This window comes from Ips typographus, linkage group LG4 (genome assembly GCF_016097725.1).
Source record: "Ips typographus isolate SLU linkage group LG4, UJ_Ityp_2.0, whole genome shotgun sequence".
In the NCBI taxonomy this organism is placed as follows: domain Eukaryota; kingdom Metazoa; phylum Arthropoda; class Insecta; order Coleoptera; family Curculionidae; genus Ips; species Ips typographus.
The window spans coordinates 1,068,465-1,083,530 of NC_138425.1; the positions used below are offsets into that span (position 1 = coordinate 1,068,465).

The 15,066-nt window shown below is 36.5% G+C and overlaps 2 protein-coding genes across 4 annotated transcripts; one reads left to right on the forward strand and one right to left on the reverse strand.

Moving 5' to 3' along the window:
* Positions 1-22: 22 nt before the first annotated feature.
* On the forward strand, positions 23-7,991 carry LOC145727838 (F-box only protein 21-like). 2 transcript variants are annotated; one of them, XM_081977679.1, is made up of 11 exons: positions 42-170; positions 428-710; positions 856-1,024; positions 1,088-1,384; positions 1,434-1,650; positions 1,723-1,869; positions 1,920-2,122; positions 2,177-2,356; positions 5,248-5,436; positions 5,491-5,762; positions 7,651-7,991. In XM_081977679.1, the coding sequence occupies exons 3-11, from the start codon at positions 873-875 to the stop codon at positions 7,830-7,832; spliced, it is 1,839 nt and encodes a 612-aa protein (XP_081833805.1). In that variant the 5' UTR covers positions 42-170; positions 428-710; positions 856-872; the 3' UTR covers positions 7,833-7,991. The 2 variants fall into 2 exon arrangements, with proteins under 2 accessions (XP_081833804.1, XP_081833805.1); XM_081977678.1 differs by lacking the exon at positions 428-710 and having other exon boundaries at positions 23-170.
* Positions 7,992-8,086: 95 nt separating this feature from the next.
* LOC145727857 (peroxisomal acyl-coenzyme A oxidase 3-like) lies at positions 8,087-13,999 on the reverse strand. Of its 2 annotated transcripts, none has more exons than XM_081977698.1 (12): positions 13,843-13,999; positions 12,331-12,463; positions 12,112-12,273; positions 11,644-11,799; positions 10,282-10,429; positions 10,057-10,228; positions 9,708-10,002; positions 9,390-9,512; positions 8,982-9,336; positions 8,641-8,921; positions 8,434-8,589; positions 8,087-8,382 (listed from the first exon to the last, which is right to left on the reverse strand). In XM_081977698.1, exons 2-12 carry the CDS (start codon positions 12,457-12,459, stop codon positions 8,260-8,262), a joined length of 2,100 nt encoding a protein of 699 aa, XP_081833824.1. In that variant the 5' UTR covers positions 12,460-12,463; positions 13,843-13,999; the 3' UTR covers positions 8,087-8,259. The 2 variants fall into 2 exon arrangements, with proteins under 2 accessions (XP_081833824.1, XP_081833823.1); XM_081977697.1 differs by lacking the exon at positions 13,843-13,999 and adding an exon at positions 13,167-13,420.
* Between the last annotated feature and the right edge of the window lie 1,067 nt (positions 14,000-15,066).

The following is a 15,066-nucleotide window of genomic DNA, read 5'->3' on the forward strand; positions in this document are numbered from 1 at the left end:
AGTCTTCTCTTTGAATTAATATGGTTAGTTCAGAAACTGAACCGACTGCCTGAGTTTGTGATTGATTTGGGACTTACTGAGATTTTTGCAAACAAAGTTTGTAAACAGTAACACAATTTTGGTGATATACAATACAGTTTGTTGTTAGTACTGAGCTGAGTGTACTAGCGGTAAGGAAGAGCTAAAATATTTATTTACTTATAATGCAAAAGTTAGGTTAGTGGTAAAAAGGTAGCAAACATTAATAAATGTTGTCTCTAATACAGGGATTTTGACCTATTATGGAAATTTTAAATGTTGGTGGTCATCTGCATTTTCTAAATGATATCCTATATTTTTATGTGTGGAAGAAAACCTGTAGGGTCTACAGATGTCAATGGCCACACTTGTTTTCTCCCTAGTTTAGTTTAACAAACGTGGATTTTAGGGTAGTCTCCCTGTTTTTCACAAAGTTCTCCAGAGGCTGTAGGGGATACGAAAAAAATAAAAATTTCTTGTTCTTCTGCCATACAAGACACAAGTTATGAAGTAGAAGTATGGAGGGAAGGGATGTGATTGTGACAGTAGTAGAGGCTCCGGCTGCATTTGTTTTCAGGCAGAGCTTTTTTGACGTCACAATGACGTAGTTTGACAATTGGTCAATCTATGGTTTTGCCAAATTACGTCATCGTTACGTAGTTTGACAGTTGGTCAAATGATCAAATGAACAGGTCAATAGCAAGGCAGGAAATTCAAATTAATGGTTAAAGTCCTAGGTCTATTTGCACCTTATACAACAACCATTATTGTTGAACAGCCCAAATTAATTTTTGCTTTTAATAAGACACATTGTTTAATTTTTTTGTTTATCAACAGATTTCTTAATCAGAGATATGGAATTTCTACCAACAGAAATGATAATTAACATACTAACAGGAGACTGTGTGGAGGTTGAAGATGTGTTCAATTTTGCGTCTACCTGCAGCCGTTTTCACAACTTGATTAAGCATAATGACGCCATTTGGAAATCCAAGTACATACAAATGTATTTGAAAATAATGTATTTATTGATATGAATATAACAGTTTGAATTATTATCCACATTTAGGATGACAAGGAAATGTTTAATTCGTAACTTCACTAGCATCTTTAATCCATCAAAGCATTCTGTATTTTACGAGGAGCTTCTTTACATACGTTCCTTGCATTTAAGAGCCAGAGCTTTGCTAGAGCAAATGTCTGTGGTATGTCACCACAAAATTCAATTTCGTCCTAGCGATTTTACGGAATGGGACGAAATGTTGAAGGAGAAACCCGACCACGTTTACTATTATGTTGCCGATTATTTGATTGGGATCGTTAATTCCAAAGCAGTCATCAATACCCCAGGGACTGTACCTTTTAAGTAACTAGTTTTCAAGCATTACAGGACTGTACTGAAATTATTTTTTTAGTACACCGGGTAATTTGACACGGAAACATTATGCTCTTAAAGTGTTAAGGCACATTCATCGCAAATATCTAACCCAGGTGTTCAAACATTCTAGTGCCAAGTTGAAAAAGTATAAACTGGTAGAGGAAGGGGCCGTTTTTGTTGCTCAGTGGTGTCAACCCAATAAGTTAATTGACCCTGAAACTATTCACGACCAGTTAGATGAACTGACTGAATTGGTCAGTGAATGAAATTTGCTCTCCAACAGTATAATAACTTTGATGTTGTTTGGCTTCTCTATTTTACTTTAGGTAAAATGTCGGTTGAGAAGCCGTAACCCTAATCATCCACTATTCCAAACTGCTTCTGAAAAATTCGCATTATGGAAACGTGAAGTAACCAAATCACATGAATGGAAAGGAAAAGATTCACTTTGGATACTACAAATCATTAATAAAGTAAGTTTCCATTGATTAGTACATACATATCATTTAATTGATGTTTTCAGGTATTATTTTCGTTTCAACAATTTAAAGTGACGGCTTGTAGTCGAAGTCAAGACCCTTTAGATTTGAACGACATGTACATTGATCAAGTATTAAAATTGAAGAGGGGATCACCAGAACTGGTTGGTATCATTTATCAGGCAATCGCCAGAAGATTGGGAATTTACCTGGAGCCCATTATCCAAATTCGTCGATTTGTCTTGGGGTAAATAAATAACGCTAAATTATCGGTTTTCTGGAGCTATTTTTGAACTTGTAGGTATACAGAGCATCCCTACAGTGTCGATTCAATATCCGTGAAAATTAACGTAACGCACAAAGGACATTTCGTTCACAAAGGACTGAATGTCGAAGTGTATCGTGGACAACCGTTATATACATATTTGACGTATGATCAGTTGTTGAGTAGGATATCGGACCAAGTAGGCGCCATGTTTGAGTGAGTTGTTCTCTACAGACTGATTTTTATAGCGATCATCGGAATAATTCGATATACAGGGTGGTCCAGTTTTAAATGTCAATAATTCACCAATCGATAGCCCATCAAAAAATTAGTTGACATGCATTATGTCATTTTCCTGAAGAACGCTTCCTAAGGAAGACACAGACATCTAAAGTTCAGTTTAAAAAACTGTCAGACCAGATGTCAATTTGGAACAAGTCATTATGAAATGAGTCCTTGTTGTTTGATGTGAATGACATTCTTCAAAATTGTCTTTATAAGTCTTTATTTTCTACGCTCACTGGATATTATTCAAAATTGACAAAAATGTCTACTTGGGTTATTGTATTTTTTACTTTAAAATGGTTCAAAAGGATTCAAATTTGGTCATCTGTGAAGTTTACGAGTTAATTTTTGACACTGAAAATTGTTAATAGTTACTGGCGTTCAATTTTTTAGACTATAGGTAGTGTAAAACTGATCATTCAATTCAAACTTTTTTTTTATTCAATTAGAGACTGGTAACAGTCCGAATTTTCGAACTAATTTAATTCTAAAAGTTAGTGTTCAAGACTAATATCGTAGCATTTAATGCCAAAATTTTATCAATGAAGAGTCTGAAACTAAACTTTTACTAGAAAAAATAGTTTAAAATTAGATTTTTCAGTCTTACAGCACAGTGAAGCGTCTAGAAGTCAATTTAATACTGACAAAGCGTGAAATGGCATGTTTAAGCCTATGAAAAATGTAAAAATAATTTTTTAAGTCATTTCACCTAATTTAAGGTTCTTTGGTATAAATATGCCCTTTGCTGTGCATTAGAACCTTTATAGAGCAAAATGAAAATTTGCCAAAAATGCACTTTTTACCAAAACTGTCATTTTTTCAATTTTTGAAAGGTTGTAACTTTTTTATTTGAACTCTTCTAGATTTCGCTAACTCGTCATTAGAAAGAGGATAAAAAATACTACAAAATGAGCCAAAACTCGCCTCTCTAGCTCCTCACGTTATCGAGATATTGAATCTTAAAAAGTACTTAAAAAAGACGCCTAATACCCCCCCATTCTATCAATTTTTTTGAAAAATGAAAAATTTTAAAGTGTTTTTTTCGGGCTTATTTCACCTAATTTAAGGTTCTTTGGTATAAATATGCCCTTTGCTGTGCATTAGAACCTTTATGGAGCCAAAAAAAAAATTGAAAATTTTGACAAAAAATTACATTTTTCAAATTTTCGAAAGGTTCAATGTGGTTATTTTACCTAATTTGAGGTCCTTTGGTATAAATATGCTCTTTGCTGTGCATTAGAACCCTTATAGAGCAAAATGAAAATTTGCCAAAAATGCACTTTTTACCAAAACTGTCATTTTTTCAATTTTTGAAAGGTTGTAACTTTTTTATTTGAACTCTTCTAGATTTCGCTAACTTGCCATTAGAAAGAGGATAAAAAATACTACAAAATGAGCCAAAACTCGCCTCTCTAGCTCCTCACGTTATCGAGATATTGAATCTTAAAAAGTACTTAAAAAAGACGCCTAATACCCCCCCATTCTTTCAATTTTTTTGAAAAATGAAAAATTTTAAAGTGTTTTTTTTTGCACTTATTTCACCTAATTTAAGGTTCTTTGGTATAAATATGCCCTTTGCTGTGCATTAGAACCTTTATGGAGCCAAAAAAAAAATTTAAAATTTTGACAAAATATGTCAAAAACTTGGTGAAGATAACCCTAAAACTCGATTTTCCAAGCTGAAAGCAGTATTAAAGCCCTAAAAATAGTCCAGAGTCCTAAGAAAATGAAAAGCAAAGTAAAAAAACTTGAAAAGTTAGTCTTCAATTCAGTTTTCATGAATCTAATATCAATATCCTGTATTTAAGACTATTTTCAAGACTAAAATGTTGAAATGTATTTTCAAATTATGAAAACTTACTTCAAATGCAAATTTTAAGCTTTTGATGTCACTTTTTGGTGTCCAAGTCAATTTTCAAGGTTGAAATGTGTGAATTTGTAGTCAAAAATTCTAGATAAAGCAGTTTTTCATGGCTACAAATCAATTTTCAGTACTAAAGTTTTTCAACTTATCTGAAAACTATAACGACTGACTACAAAGACAGTTTTTAAGCCTCACAAGTCAATTTTTACAGTTTCCAAGTCAATTGTCAAGGCTTAGAGTCTTTCAATTTGTCTGAAAACTGTGAAAACTGGTTACAAAGACAATTTTTAAGCCTCTCAAGTCAATTTTCACCGTTTCAAAGTAAATTTACTCGTTAATAAGTCAATTTTCAAAACTAAAGTCTTTCAATTTTTCTGGAAACTATGAAAACTGGCTTCAAAGAAATTTTTTAAGCTTCTTAAGTCAATTTTCACCGTTTTTAAGACAAAGTTGGGTTGGGTCTTTGAACGTAATAACTCAATTATCTCGTAAACAAAGTTTCAAATCAGAATTTTATAAGAGATACTTATTTTGTCAAATTGAACAAGTAAAGTAAAAAATTTTTGAAAAGATCCAGTGATGTGAGAAAAAAAAATTAAAACCATCTTTCTGTATTTACACCACTGGACAGTTTCGACAAACGTCATTAACATCACATAATGAGTATTAATTTCATATGTATTTATTCTAAATTTGATTAAAATTGCTCCAGCGGTCTGACAGTTATGACAAGAAACCGATTTTTGAAACTGAACTTTTATGGACTGTATTTTCCTTGAGAAGTATTTTTCAGGAAAATGACATAATGTATGTTAACTTATTTTTTGATGGTGAATTATTGACATTTAAAACTGGACCACCCTGTATAACAAGAAATTCGGACAACATTGCGCATTATTGCCAAACATACCTATTTTAAGGTGTTTAGTACATTTTTTACATATAAATCCTTTTTCAGTGCTATGTACGAGGAATCGGACGATAATTCGGCCTGTTTGGGTTTCCTAGAATTAAAAGTTCTAGTGAATGCCGGTAATTGTCGTGATTTAATGCGATTAGTTTCGATTTATTTACAATACGGTTTCGATAATGAAGCGTTCGAGGACGTTCTAAAAAACAATAGGACTGTACGTGAACTGATTGAGAGGTAAGTCAATTAAGTATAAGTTTGTCAACACTGCTCCCAAACGCTTGTTTGCAGTAAGGATTCGACTAAACCCGATGTGCAACCCGTCTTGTACCAATCGTTCAGGGACAAAGAAACGAAACATCAGGCCATACAGTATGCCGTAGGAATGGTGGTACGTCACAAAGTGCACGGATACAGGGCGGTCATATTTAATTGGGACGGGGAGTGTGTTGCCACTAGTTGGTGGCAAAAGCAGAATGGTATCGACAAGTTGATTTTCAAGGATAAACAGCCGTTTTACAATCTTTTAGTCGAGGATGGCACTCATCGTTATGTTGGTCAAGGTAAGTGATATTTTTCATTACAATGCAATTCTCTAACTTGGAATAAATTAAGTGAAACAAGACCCTGTATAAAATATCCTTACAGCGAAACAAGCGCAATTTAAAATATTAATTGACGAGTCCCAGAAAGCAGTAGTTTTTTTTATCCTCTTTCTAATGGCGTTTTAATGAAATCATTCAAAAATTGGAAAAATGTCTTTTTATTGAATGTTGACTTTATTGCCTACTTTGCTGACGTACTGAAATTTTTTAAACTGTCAATGTTTTATCTGTTCTCGCCGAAGGCAGTTTTCCCATCATGTCTTAAGAGAGCTCAGGTTATTCCTCTTTACAAGTCCGGTGACCGCTCCTGCCCGGCTAACTATCGACCGATTGCATTCCGACACTGTCTAAGGTGCTGGAGAAGCTGGTCCAGAGGCGGATGATGTCGTTTCTGGAGCGTCATGAGCTTCTCAGCCCATCTCAGTTTGGCTTCAGGCCAGCGATGGGCACGAATGATGCTATTTTTTCTTTTCTTCAGGATCTGTATGATCTCTTGGACTCTATAGACTTGCTCTGCGGAAGCTTTGGAAGCTTGAAGCTTATGGCTTCCGAGCCGCTTCTTTGTTGTGGTTTCGCTCTTTCTTGTCCGGCCGGAGCCAGGAGGTCTTCATCGGAGGCCATGGTTCTGGAGAGTTAATGTTAACTGCTGGTCTTGATATACATCAATGATATTGTTTCGCTCCCTATTAACGGACAATTCACTGTTTTCGCTGATGACCATTCTTTGGAGCAGCAAGAGCGCCGATTCATTGACTGCCACTATTGATGGGGACCTCTCCATAATCAAACATTGCTGCAATTCCAACTTACTGTCATTAAATATCAGTAAGACCAAGATCCTACATTTTGGATGCTTATTGCAGGAGATTTTTGTTGAGGGTGCGCCCCTGGAATGAACAAGTCTCTCAAGTCTTATTATTGACGACTCATTATCATGTAGCTAGGAGTGGATACTATGCACTGATTGACTGCCATCTGTGTTTCTCCTGCAGAAGCAAGCATTGAGGTGCTTGTTTCGTGTTGGATACAGGGCCTCATGTAGACCCCTCTTCATTGAACATGGTATCCTCACCTTGTGCTGCATTTTCATCTTAGAGACGATTTGTCTTGTCCATGGCAAGCTTGGGGGCCAGTTGTCCGAGGGATTCGTTTTGAGGCTTCCCATTCCTCACACGGAGAAGATTGTCGCTTATTTACGGTGGCAAGAGACTTTTCAATAACCTTCCTCTTCACTTGAGAGGCCAGCCATCTGCGCATGGATTTAGGCGTGAGGCTGAGAGGAATTCTACTCCAGTTCTTAAGGCGCCTTGTTCTGCCATAAATTGACCAAGCAGCACTGTTTGTGTTTTTGATCCACTTTCTCCTCTCTTATACAGAGTAACTGCCTTTTTGTTTTGTTTTTATTTTAATAATTGTAAGGTGTAATTATGTGTGATTCATATTGTATGTGTAGTGTAATAATTATGTATGTTCTTTTTTTTGCTGTTTTTGTATGTGTTTTCAGGGCTTTGTTAATGACTTTAAGTTTCCGACGATTGATTGTCTTTTTTGGCTAAAAGTGCAATTTTATCAATTTTTTATTTTGTTCCAAAAAGGTTCCAAATGCACAGCAAAGGGCATATTTATACCAAACAACCTTAAACTAGGTAAAATAAGCTCAAAAACAGCACTTTTTAAAAAAAGCAAACATTGAAAGAATGGAGGGTATTAGCACTCTTATTCCAAGTTAGAGACTCCTACTGTATAACAAAAAGAATATTGGTTGAACGACTGCACAAAGGAACAAACATCTGACAGAAATGTTTATTGTGGGTTCAATTACGCCAAATTAAACATTTTGTTATAGAGAATATCGGTTTGGAATGCGCCCCCGAAGGGTTAAAAGTGCCGGAGGAAAAGTTGGGCAAATTTTTCACGCACTTTTACGAAACCTATTACGTACCCAACAAACAGGTCGAGTACGAATTTCCTGGCGATGCCGCCGTGCGTCGGTACTATCAGAATGTCGTGTGCCTAAGTTTGTCATGAATTTGTTAAGTTTAAATGTATTTGGCGTTTGTACTGTTTACTTCTGTCGAAAACGCCGTAAATTCCATATTTTTGTTGATTTTTTGTTAGTTGTTTAATCTTTTAAAAATGTTAGTGTAAAACTTGCCTATAAGAAAAATATAAATGTTCATCATCTTTCATGGGCTTCTATTTCTTTGCTTCTTTTCTAGAGAATCCTAGGCTGAGGCCTTTCAAGGTATTTTAAACCAACTCTTTCAAATAAAACCCCCAACTTTCAAAAAAATATGTATAATAATCCTTTGAACGCAATAACAAAATTGCACTAAACAAGTTGTAAAAAAATAATTCTGTTTTGCTTTTATACCGTTTGTAACGTTTTTACATGTTGTTCCTCAAATTTTCTGGTAAATTTTGAAATAAATCACACAACCAAACAATTTGGGGCTTAAAGTTTGTTAGAGACTTTTACAAAGTCCGGAGCGTCCTTAATAATTATTTCGTGCCACCAATTTGGCCGAGACATGGCCCCAGGTCCGTGGAATAGTTCCGATTGGATGTTTTCGTACAGCTGAAATGAATAATGCAGAAGTCTAAACATTGATAGTGGGGCAAAACTGACCTTTCCGTCAGATCGTCCTAAAACTGAATCAACGACATAATCTGGAGGTGCCATAGCGTCGATCACCCCCATAAAGTCAGGCTTTAACACGTCGCACAAATGCAGAATACCGTCCTTAACCATTGAAGAAAATTGTGGGTTACTGGTGTATTTTCCCTAAAATGATTCGGTGTAGTACTACAAAAATGTTCGGTTTTATGGGGTTACTTGATAAAAGTACACAAGGTGCTTGTCTAAGCTCCATAAACCGTACAAGGCACCCAAACGTGACAGTGTAAGTTGCAAAGTTTGGTTTGCTTTCTGAGTTTTTTGCCAGAAAGTTTCCAAAGCCAAATATTCTATGTATGTTTTGGATAATATGGCAGCCCGATACACTTGACTTTCGGTTCTCGCCACGAATTTGTTGCTTTCTTTTTCTACTTGCTTGACTTTTGTCTCAGTCTCCTTAACCAGGTAGATGATAAGCCACTGATAACATTCCCTTATAACTGTAAATTAGGAATTACTGTACCGTAGTAAGCATTTTCCGGCTATATCAAGATTCTTACATTCCTTATTAATAAGCTCCTGAGGATTTTTCATTTTGAAGTGATAACCTTCGATTTCTCGATAACGACTGAAAAACTGGCAGCTGCCCAAAGGGCTAGTTAAACCGTTTCCTTGGTTCAATTCCTGCCATTGTCTGAGCAGCCAATTGCTGGTTTGGTGCAAAAGCACGTTGTTGTCACCTTCGTAGGTGACGCACGGATCTATTATGGTTTTAATGTCGCCTAGGCGAGCTCCTTTGAGAAAACCGTGCCCCCCGCACGCCTCTCTACATTCCTGGGCTGCGTCCCTACAGGACCACGTCACCAATGCTTTAGCGCTGGACACTACTGCATGAATTTCAGCCACCAAAGCACTCTGAACCAAGAACAAACTTATACATCATGCTCCAACCCTCTATAACTGCTTACCAGATCTTCAATTTCCTCAGAAGTAGTGGATAACTCGACGGCGGATAAATAGGAATCTGACAGGCTGAGCACAAAAGTACGAAGAATGGTCGCGGCAGCCATGTAAGGAAACAATCGCCACCTCTGCGAATCTTACTGTACTCTTCGGCCAATGGAGCGAGCAGAACGTGATTGACGTCACAATGACGTAATTTGACAGTTGGTTAAATTATGCTTTTGCTAAATTACGTCATCGTGACGTCAAAAACGCGCTGCTCGCTCCATGGAGCTTGAAAACGAATTCGGTCTTCGTTGTTATTCGACAGAATTATGACTTACGTGCAACTGGTACTCAATCAAAGGCCATTCGTTTTTAATGGTACCGTCGTTCCCGTTAGGACCGAACTGTCTACGAAGGGCCGCGTACCTTAAGGCTATCGTGACGGCGCATATAATGTTGTTGGAACTTTCCTGCATGATAGCAACGCGTCCAGCGGACAAATTTTCTAAAGCCGCACCCAGAATTCGGCCAGGATCCGAAAAGCTGCTTTCGTACTGTCCTTGTGGTGTGACGTCAGCGGTACGATTTAATAAGTTCTCTCTTGGAATTCTATAGTCTTTGAACATTACAAAGCTGCAATAAATGTCAGTGTAGAAGTTACAAGTTCACATATCAAATAAAAATTACCCGTTGTCGATCCCGTGCAACCCGATTTTTTCACCCATATCACCAATAATGATCCCTGAATATGGTAGTAGAGTTTTGGGATCCCTAATTGGAACCAGAAAAGCGTGTAAACCGTGACAATGTTCTTTGGTATACAGTTGAGCGAATAGCAAAGCCAAAGTGCAGGTTTTTCCTATACAAACCCGATTTAAACGGCTGTAGCAAGCCTGTGTCCTTCTAATTTACCTAAATTTCCCACCCAACACTTGGCCGCCTCGAAATCCGGAGTGTTTATGATGAACTCCTCAGTTTCGGGATCGTAAGTGGCCCTAGTTCTCATTTGTTTTGTATTACTGCCATGCGCCACTTCTGTAAGGGCCAAACAGGCCAATACCTGTGAAAATAACAATAAGTGACGAGAAACTACATCAGAATGTCAAAGAGTATAACTGGTTAATTTCTAAACCAAATTAAGGCCGAGTCGTACAATCCGGTTTCAAAGATGGTTTCAGCCACCGCCTACTATACTAGAAAGTGCTTGTCAAAAATTCCAATATGGCGGGAATAGTGGTGACAGTTTGTATTGTGGAAATTGAGTTTTTTGAGGATTAGATGAATTTTTACAGTTTAAAATCAAGACTTGAGGTTATTTGCGTATTTTTGTTTGCTGCCGTTCATAAGTTTTTCAAGCCACATTGTAACAGCAATTCAGGAAAAGGCCCAACCTTGGGAATCCGGGAACCATCGTGTCCTTCCGTCCATCATCGCATTCTGGCCACGCCTCCGTTTTCCAAGGAGACGCTCGCTTATTTTTAATTTTGTATCCTGGCGCGAGGAGACTAAACTTCACTCGTTTTGTTCCGGTCACTTTGACAGCTAATAACGTCAAAACCAGTCCGATTTCACTAGGCTTGATGGTACTCATTTTCGACTAATTTGGGGACGGGGAATCCATTCCAGCTGTCAAAATGACAGTAACTGTCACTCAATTCGAGACACTGGCGATTTGTGGAGATATCAAAAAAGTGATTTCACCAATGGATTGGGTGCCCCAAAATTAGTCAAAAACCACCCTTCACTCGTTTTGTTTTGATAAAAAACGCTTGAGATGTATTATTGTTAATCTGTCACTTTGACGGCTAATAACGTCAAAACCAGTCCGATTTCACTAGGGTTAATGGTACACATTTTCGTGCATCGTCGGCTGCCTGTTTCACCCATTCGTGGATTTTCGAATTGTCATTTGTCAAGTATCCGATCTTTTCTGGTTTATTTTTTGTTTGGTTTTCACTTGGATTACTTGTAGCTACTATGATAGAATAGTCATCGACAAAATTCATTTTCCGTAAAATTCAGCAAACATTCAATGAATAGAATAGAAATAAAAAATTGTAACCAAATTTATATTGTAAACAAAGAAATAAACTGTCAAATAATCTGTAGTCTGTCAGTTTACTGACGTCAAAGCGTCGAACTATGAATTGAAACATTTGCGGAAGGATATACTTCTTACTACTACTGCTTGCTGCATGCCGCTTACTTCTTGCGGAATTAGAACTATGAATCCAGCTTAACTTAACCTTTGATGCAACAAATTGGAATACTTACTTTGTTATTCCATGCGGCGTCAATGAAACGCTGATGCCTTGCAGTGCCTAGAGTGGTCAATGTGTTCTTAAACAGACCGATTCCAATGCCATGTTTGATCGAGACATCTGGAAATGTAACGGCCAGCGCTTCATTTACAGTCATCATAAACCTAGTCTACAAACAGTTCTATTATTGTTTATGTATTATAAATAACATCGAATTTATTATTTACAGTATTTGACTGATGCATGTCACAACTAATTTGACAGTTGGTCAGAAGACTGTTTTTTTCTGTCAAATTAAGTCTCATTCGTTTTCTTTGAATAACCGTATAGTTGTTCATTTAACAATGCTGATAAAATATTTTACAATCTTATTTTGATTAGTTTCAATGGAATTTAATCACGATATTATGACAAATAATTCTCACAGCCAGTCATCGTTACATGCTTGAAATGCACTTAAATGGTAATAAACTGAACGTACCTTTCTTTTGTAGGGCAATTTAGCCGTATCAGGATGTAGAAAATTGTACTGACAATACTTGCGAAGCCGAATGGCAGTGATCCGTTTCATTTCTTCTGTGTCCGGCACTTTTTTCGGTCTCTGAAACGCCGGATCCTTTTGCAAAGTGTTCCATACTTGCATCTATAAAGTGATGTTAGTTTTTTTTTTAACAAAAATCCTGTTTTGCGCGGTGCTTACTTTAATTTTAAGCAATTCGGGATCTTCGAAAAATAGTTTCATCTTCTTCCAGTCGAAACTGGCCTGTTTTCGGTAAAAGTCTAAAGGACCCCGAGGCAGGTCTTCGATTAAGTCGCTTTCATTTGTCATGATGCTGAAATAAAAAATTGTACATTTTTTTTTCAATTATATAAGAGCTCATCTGACAAAAAACCATTCAATTTTAAGAATTACACGTGCAACAGATGTGTTAATTGGTTTTTACAATGAATTTGACCTTAAGTCTAGTATTAAACATTAAACATTTTACCATTAGTCAAAAATTAATGTTTTTTTTATGTTCACATATTATAAAACACCTTAAAATATGATGACAGTTTAATTGATTCACGTGTGGATATCTCTATTAAATTATGACGTAATTAAATTTTAAGAAAAAAATTTTGGGCTATTGGAAAAGTAGTATCTCGTGCAGTATTTGCGTAAAGTAGCATTTATTCTTATTGAGCTGGACAATCGTTTTGAATAACTAAAAAGCAACTTAAACTTTTGTCGTCGGAAACTAACTTCCGTTGCGATAATACGGCACCTGTAAGCGATGGTGTTAAATAATAATTATTAATGAAATTAAGTCATAAATATTCTCTGTGTAAGAATGTTAGGAACACAACCAAACTATGATATAATAACATTTTTATTGGTGCTGGTTTAAGGTCTATTTTTAGTTTAGCATACAAAGCCGGTATTAATCTTTTTGTGGATTATTTATCAGAAAAACCAGATGTTGTTAATAAATCCTTGAGTTTAATGCGGTGAGCAGAGCAGGGTACGATAAAATACTATTCAAATATTCTTACCTGAAATGTACCAGTCTCTAAAAAACCTTCAATTTGGACTAGTGACTATACCCAACTGACAGGAAAACAAAAATGTTTTCAGTTTGCAAAATGTTAAATTTAGATGACGATACGATAAAGAATTAATGACTAGGAACACTTAACGGCAATTGAACTACCGGTTTACTACAAGACAATACGGACGGAGCGTCTAAACTAGTCTAAACTGTGATGATGAATGTGTAAATCCGACTGAAAATCCATTCATGGGCGCACCGATCAAAAATTGGTACTATACAAGGTCACCAGGCAATACCAAATCTCCTTAAAATTCACATCACTCCTGCATGGTACGCCCATGGTAAGACTATGGGAACCATCAGAGGTATATAGACTTAGCGTTCTTGAACCTGATTTGCGCGATACCCACGTGGGGCCGTATCATCTGTCTTTTGCTTTTTTTCGCGATAATCACGCCATATAGTGACGTCATCATATAATGTGTTAGCACAGTAACGTGATGACGCAATTCTTAAACGTTTTAGTCGAGTTTGTGCCAGAAGAAAGCACAGCAAAAGCAACAAGAACAAAATTTTGTGATAATTAAAATTTTCTGATAAACGTCTGGTAATTTTAAAGATGCGTTAAAAGAAATAAATACATAATACTTTGGTATATAGCAATGTTTAGAACTCACCCAATATAATTATGTCATATCAAATTAATAACCATCACCGTCGTTAGATTATTAGAATGATTGCGACTAACTAAAACCCCAAACTGGTGTCATATAGAGAAGAATTTAAAGGTTCCAAAAGGGACAAAATGCACAAGTGTTTGTCCCTTTTTTGGACCATATGATAGGGAAAAAGTAGGTCAGGTGCGCGTGAGCGGTTGTGTAATGGAAATTGCAAACTGAAGCCGCTTTCAGATTGTATAATTTGTGCCTAAAAATATCTTTTGTGTATGCCAGATCGATTTCCTGGATATGATATGTTTATCATCAGGTGGTTGAAACATTTTTAAGGGAAAGGTTTCGAAAAACTAGTTTTAGTAACCAATAGTCACTAAATAATAATATTGCTCTGGCTTCCAATAAGAAAAAATTGAGAGAAATGCAAAAAAAATCACTATTCTAGCTAAAAATGGTGCTGGGACTATCTTTACAAGACCAAAACCTTTCTACGGCTTGTTACACACCGCTATACAAATTAGAAAATATTCAATATACAAACAGCAAAGCTGGGATGAGCAACTTTTGAGCAGACTGGTTCAGTGGGAAAGTGCTCGGACTCCAGAAAATGTTAAAGCCGTGCAAAGAAGACTTGTTGCACCGTCAGTTTTGTAAAACAATAACGAACAATTATTATTGAAGATGATTTCAATTATTGAGAATGCCGATTTCATTGAAAACCCATGGATGTCAGACAATGCTCATTTTCATCTAAATGGCTACGTTAACAAGCAGAATTGTCGCTACTGGGCTCAACAAAATTGTGCTGTTCTTCATCAACGTCCTCTGCACAGCCCTAAGGTTACTTACTGTATGGTGTATTTTGAAGATGATCAGAGAAACACAGTGACAGTAACTCCTGAGCGTTTTGTTACCATGCTTGAGACATTTCTGGCTGCGAAAATTCCTGGCATTGGCATGGAAAACACTTGGTTTCAGCAAGAGGGAGCAACCGTAACAGTATCAATGGCAGCGGTCAGGCGCCTGTTTGGTAATCACATCATTTCCAGGAACGGTGATGTTGTTTTTATTTATGGGGTTACTCAAAGAGTATAGTATACACGTCCCAAAACCCTACCCGCACTCAAAAGAAGAATTACAGAGGAGATCGAAGGAATAACTATGCACCAGGTCATGCACAATTTTCAAAATTGACTTGCTGAATTCATCCGGCAAAACGCGGACATC

Bases quoted from the DNA above. Each gene is read 5' to 3' on its own strand.
- LOC145727838 (XM_081977678.1), top strand. From the start codon at position 873: ATGGAATTTCTACCAACAGAAATGATAATTAACATACTAACAGGAGAC. The intron at 1,870-1,919 runs GTAAGTTTCCAT...TGATGTTTTCAG, and splicing joins TACTACAAATCATTAATAAA to GTATTATTTTCGTTTCAACA. The intron at 2,357-5,247 runs GTGAGTTGTTCT...ATCCTTTTTCAG, and splicing joins CAAGTAGGCGCCATGTTTGA to TGCTATGTACGAGGAATCGG.
- LOC145727857 (XM_081977698.1), bottom strand. From the start codon at position 12,459: ATGACAAATGAAAGCGACTTAATCGAAGACCTGCCTCGGGGTCCTTTA. The intron at 10,229-10,281 runs GTAAATTAGAAG...GGGTTTGTATAG, and splicing joins GTGTTGGGTGGGAAATTTAG to GAAAAACCTGCACTTTGGCT. The intron at 9,337-9,389 runs GTAAGCAGTTAT...TTCTTGGTTCAG, and splicing joins CTGAGGAAATTGAAGATCTG to AGTGCTTTGGTGGCTGAAAT.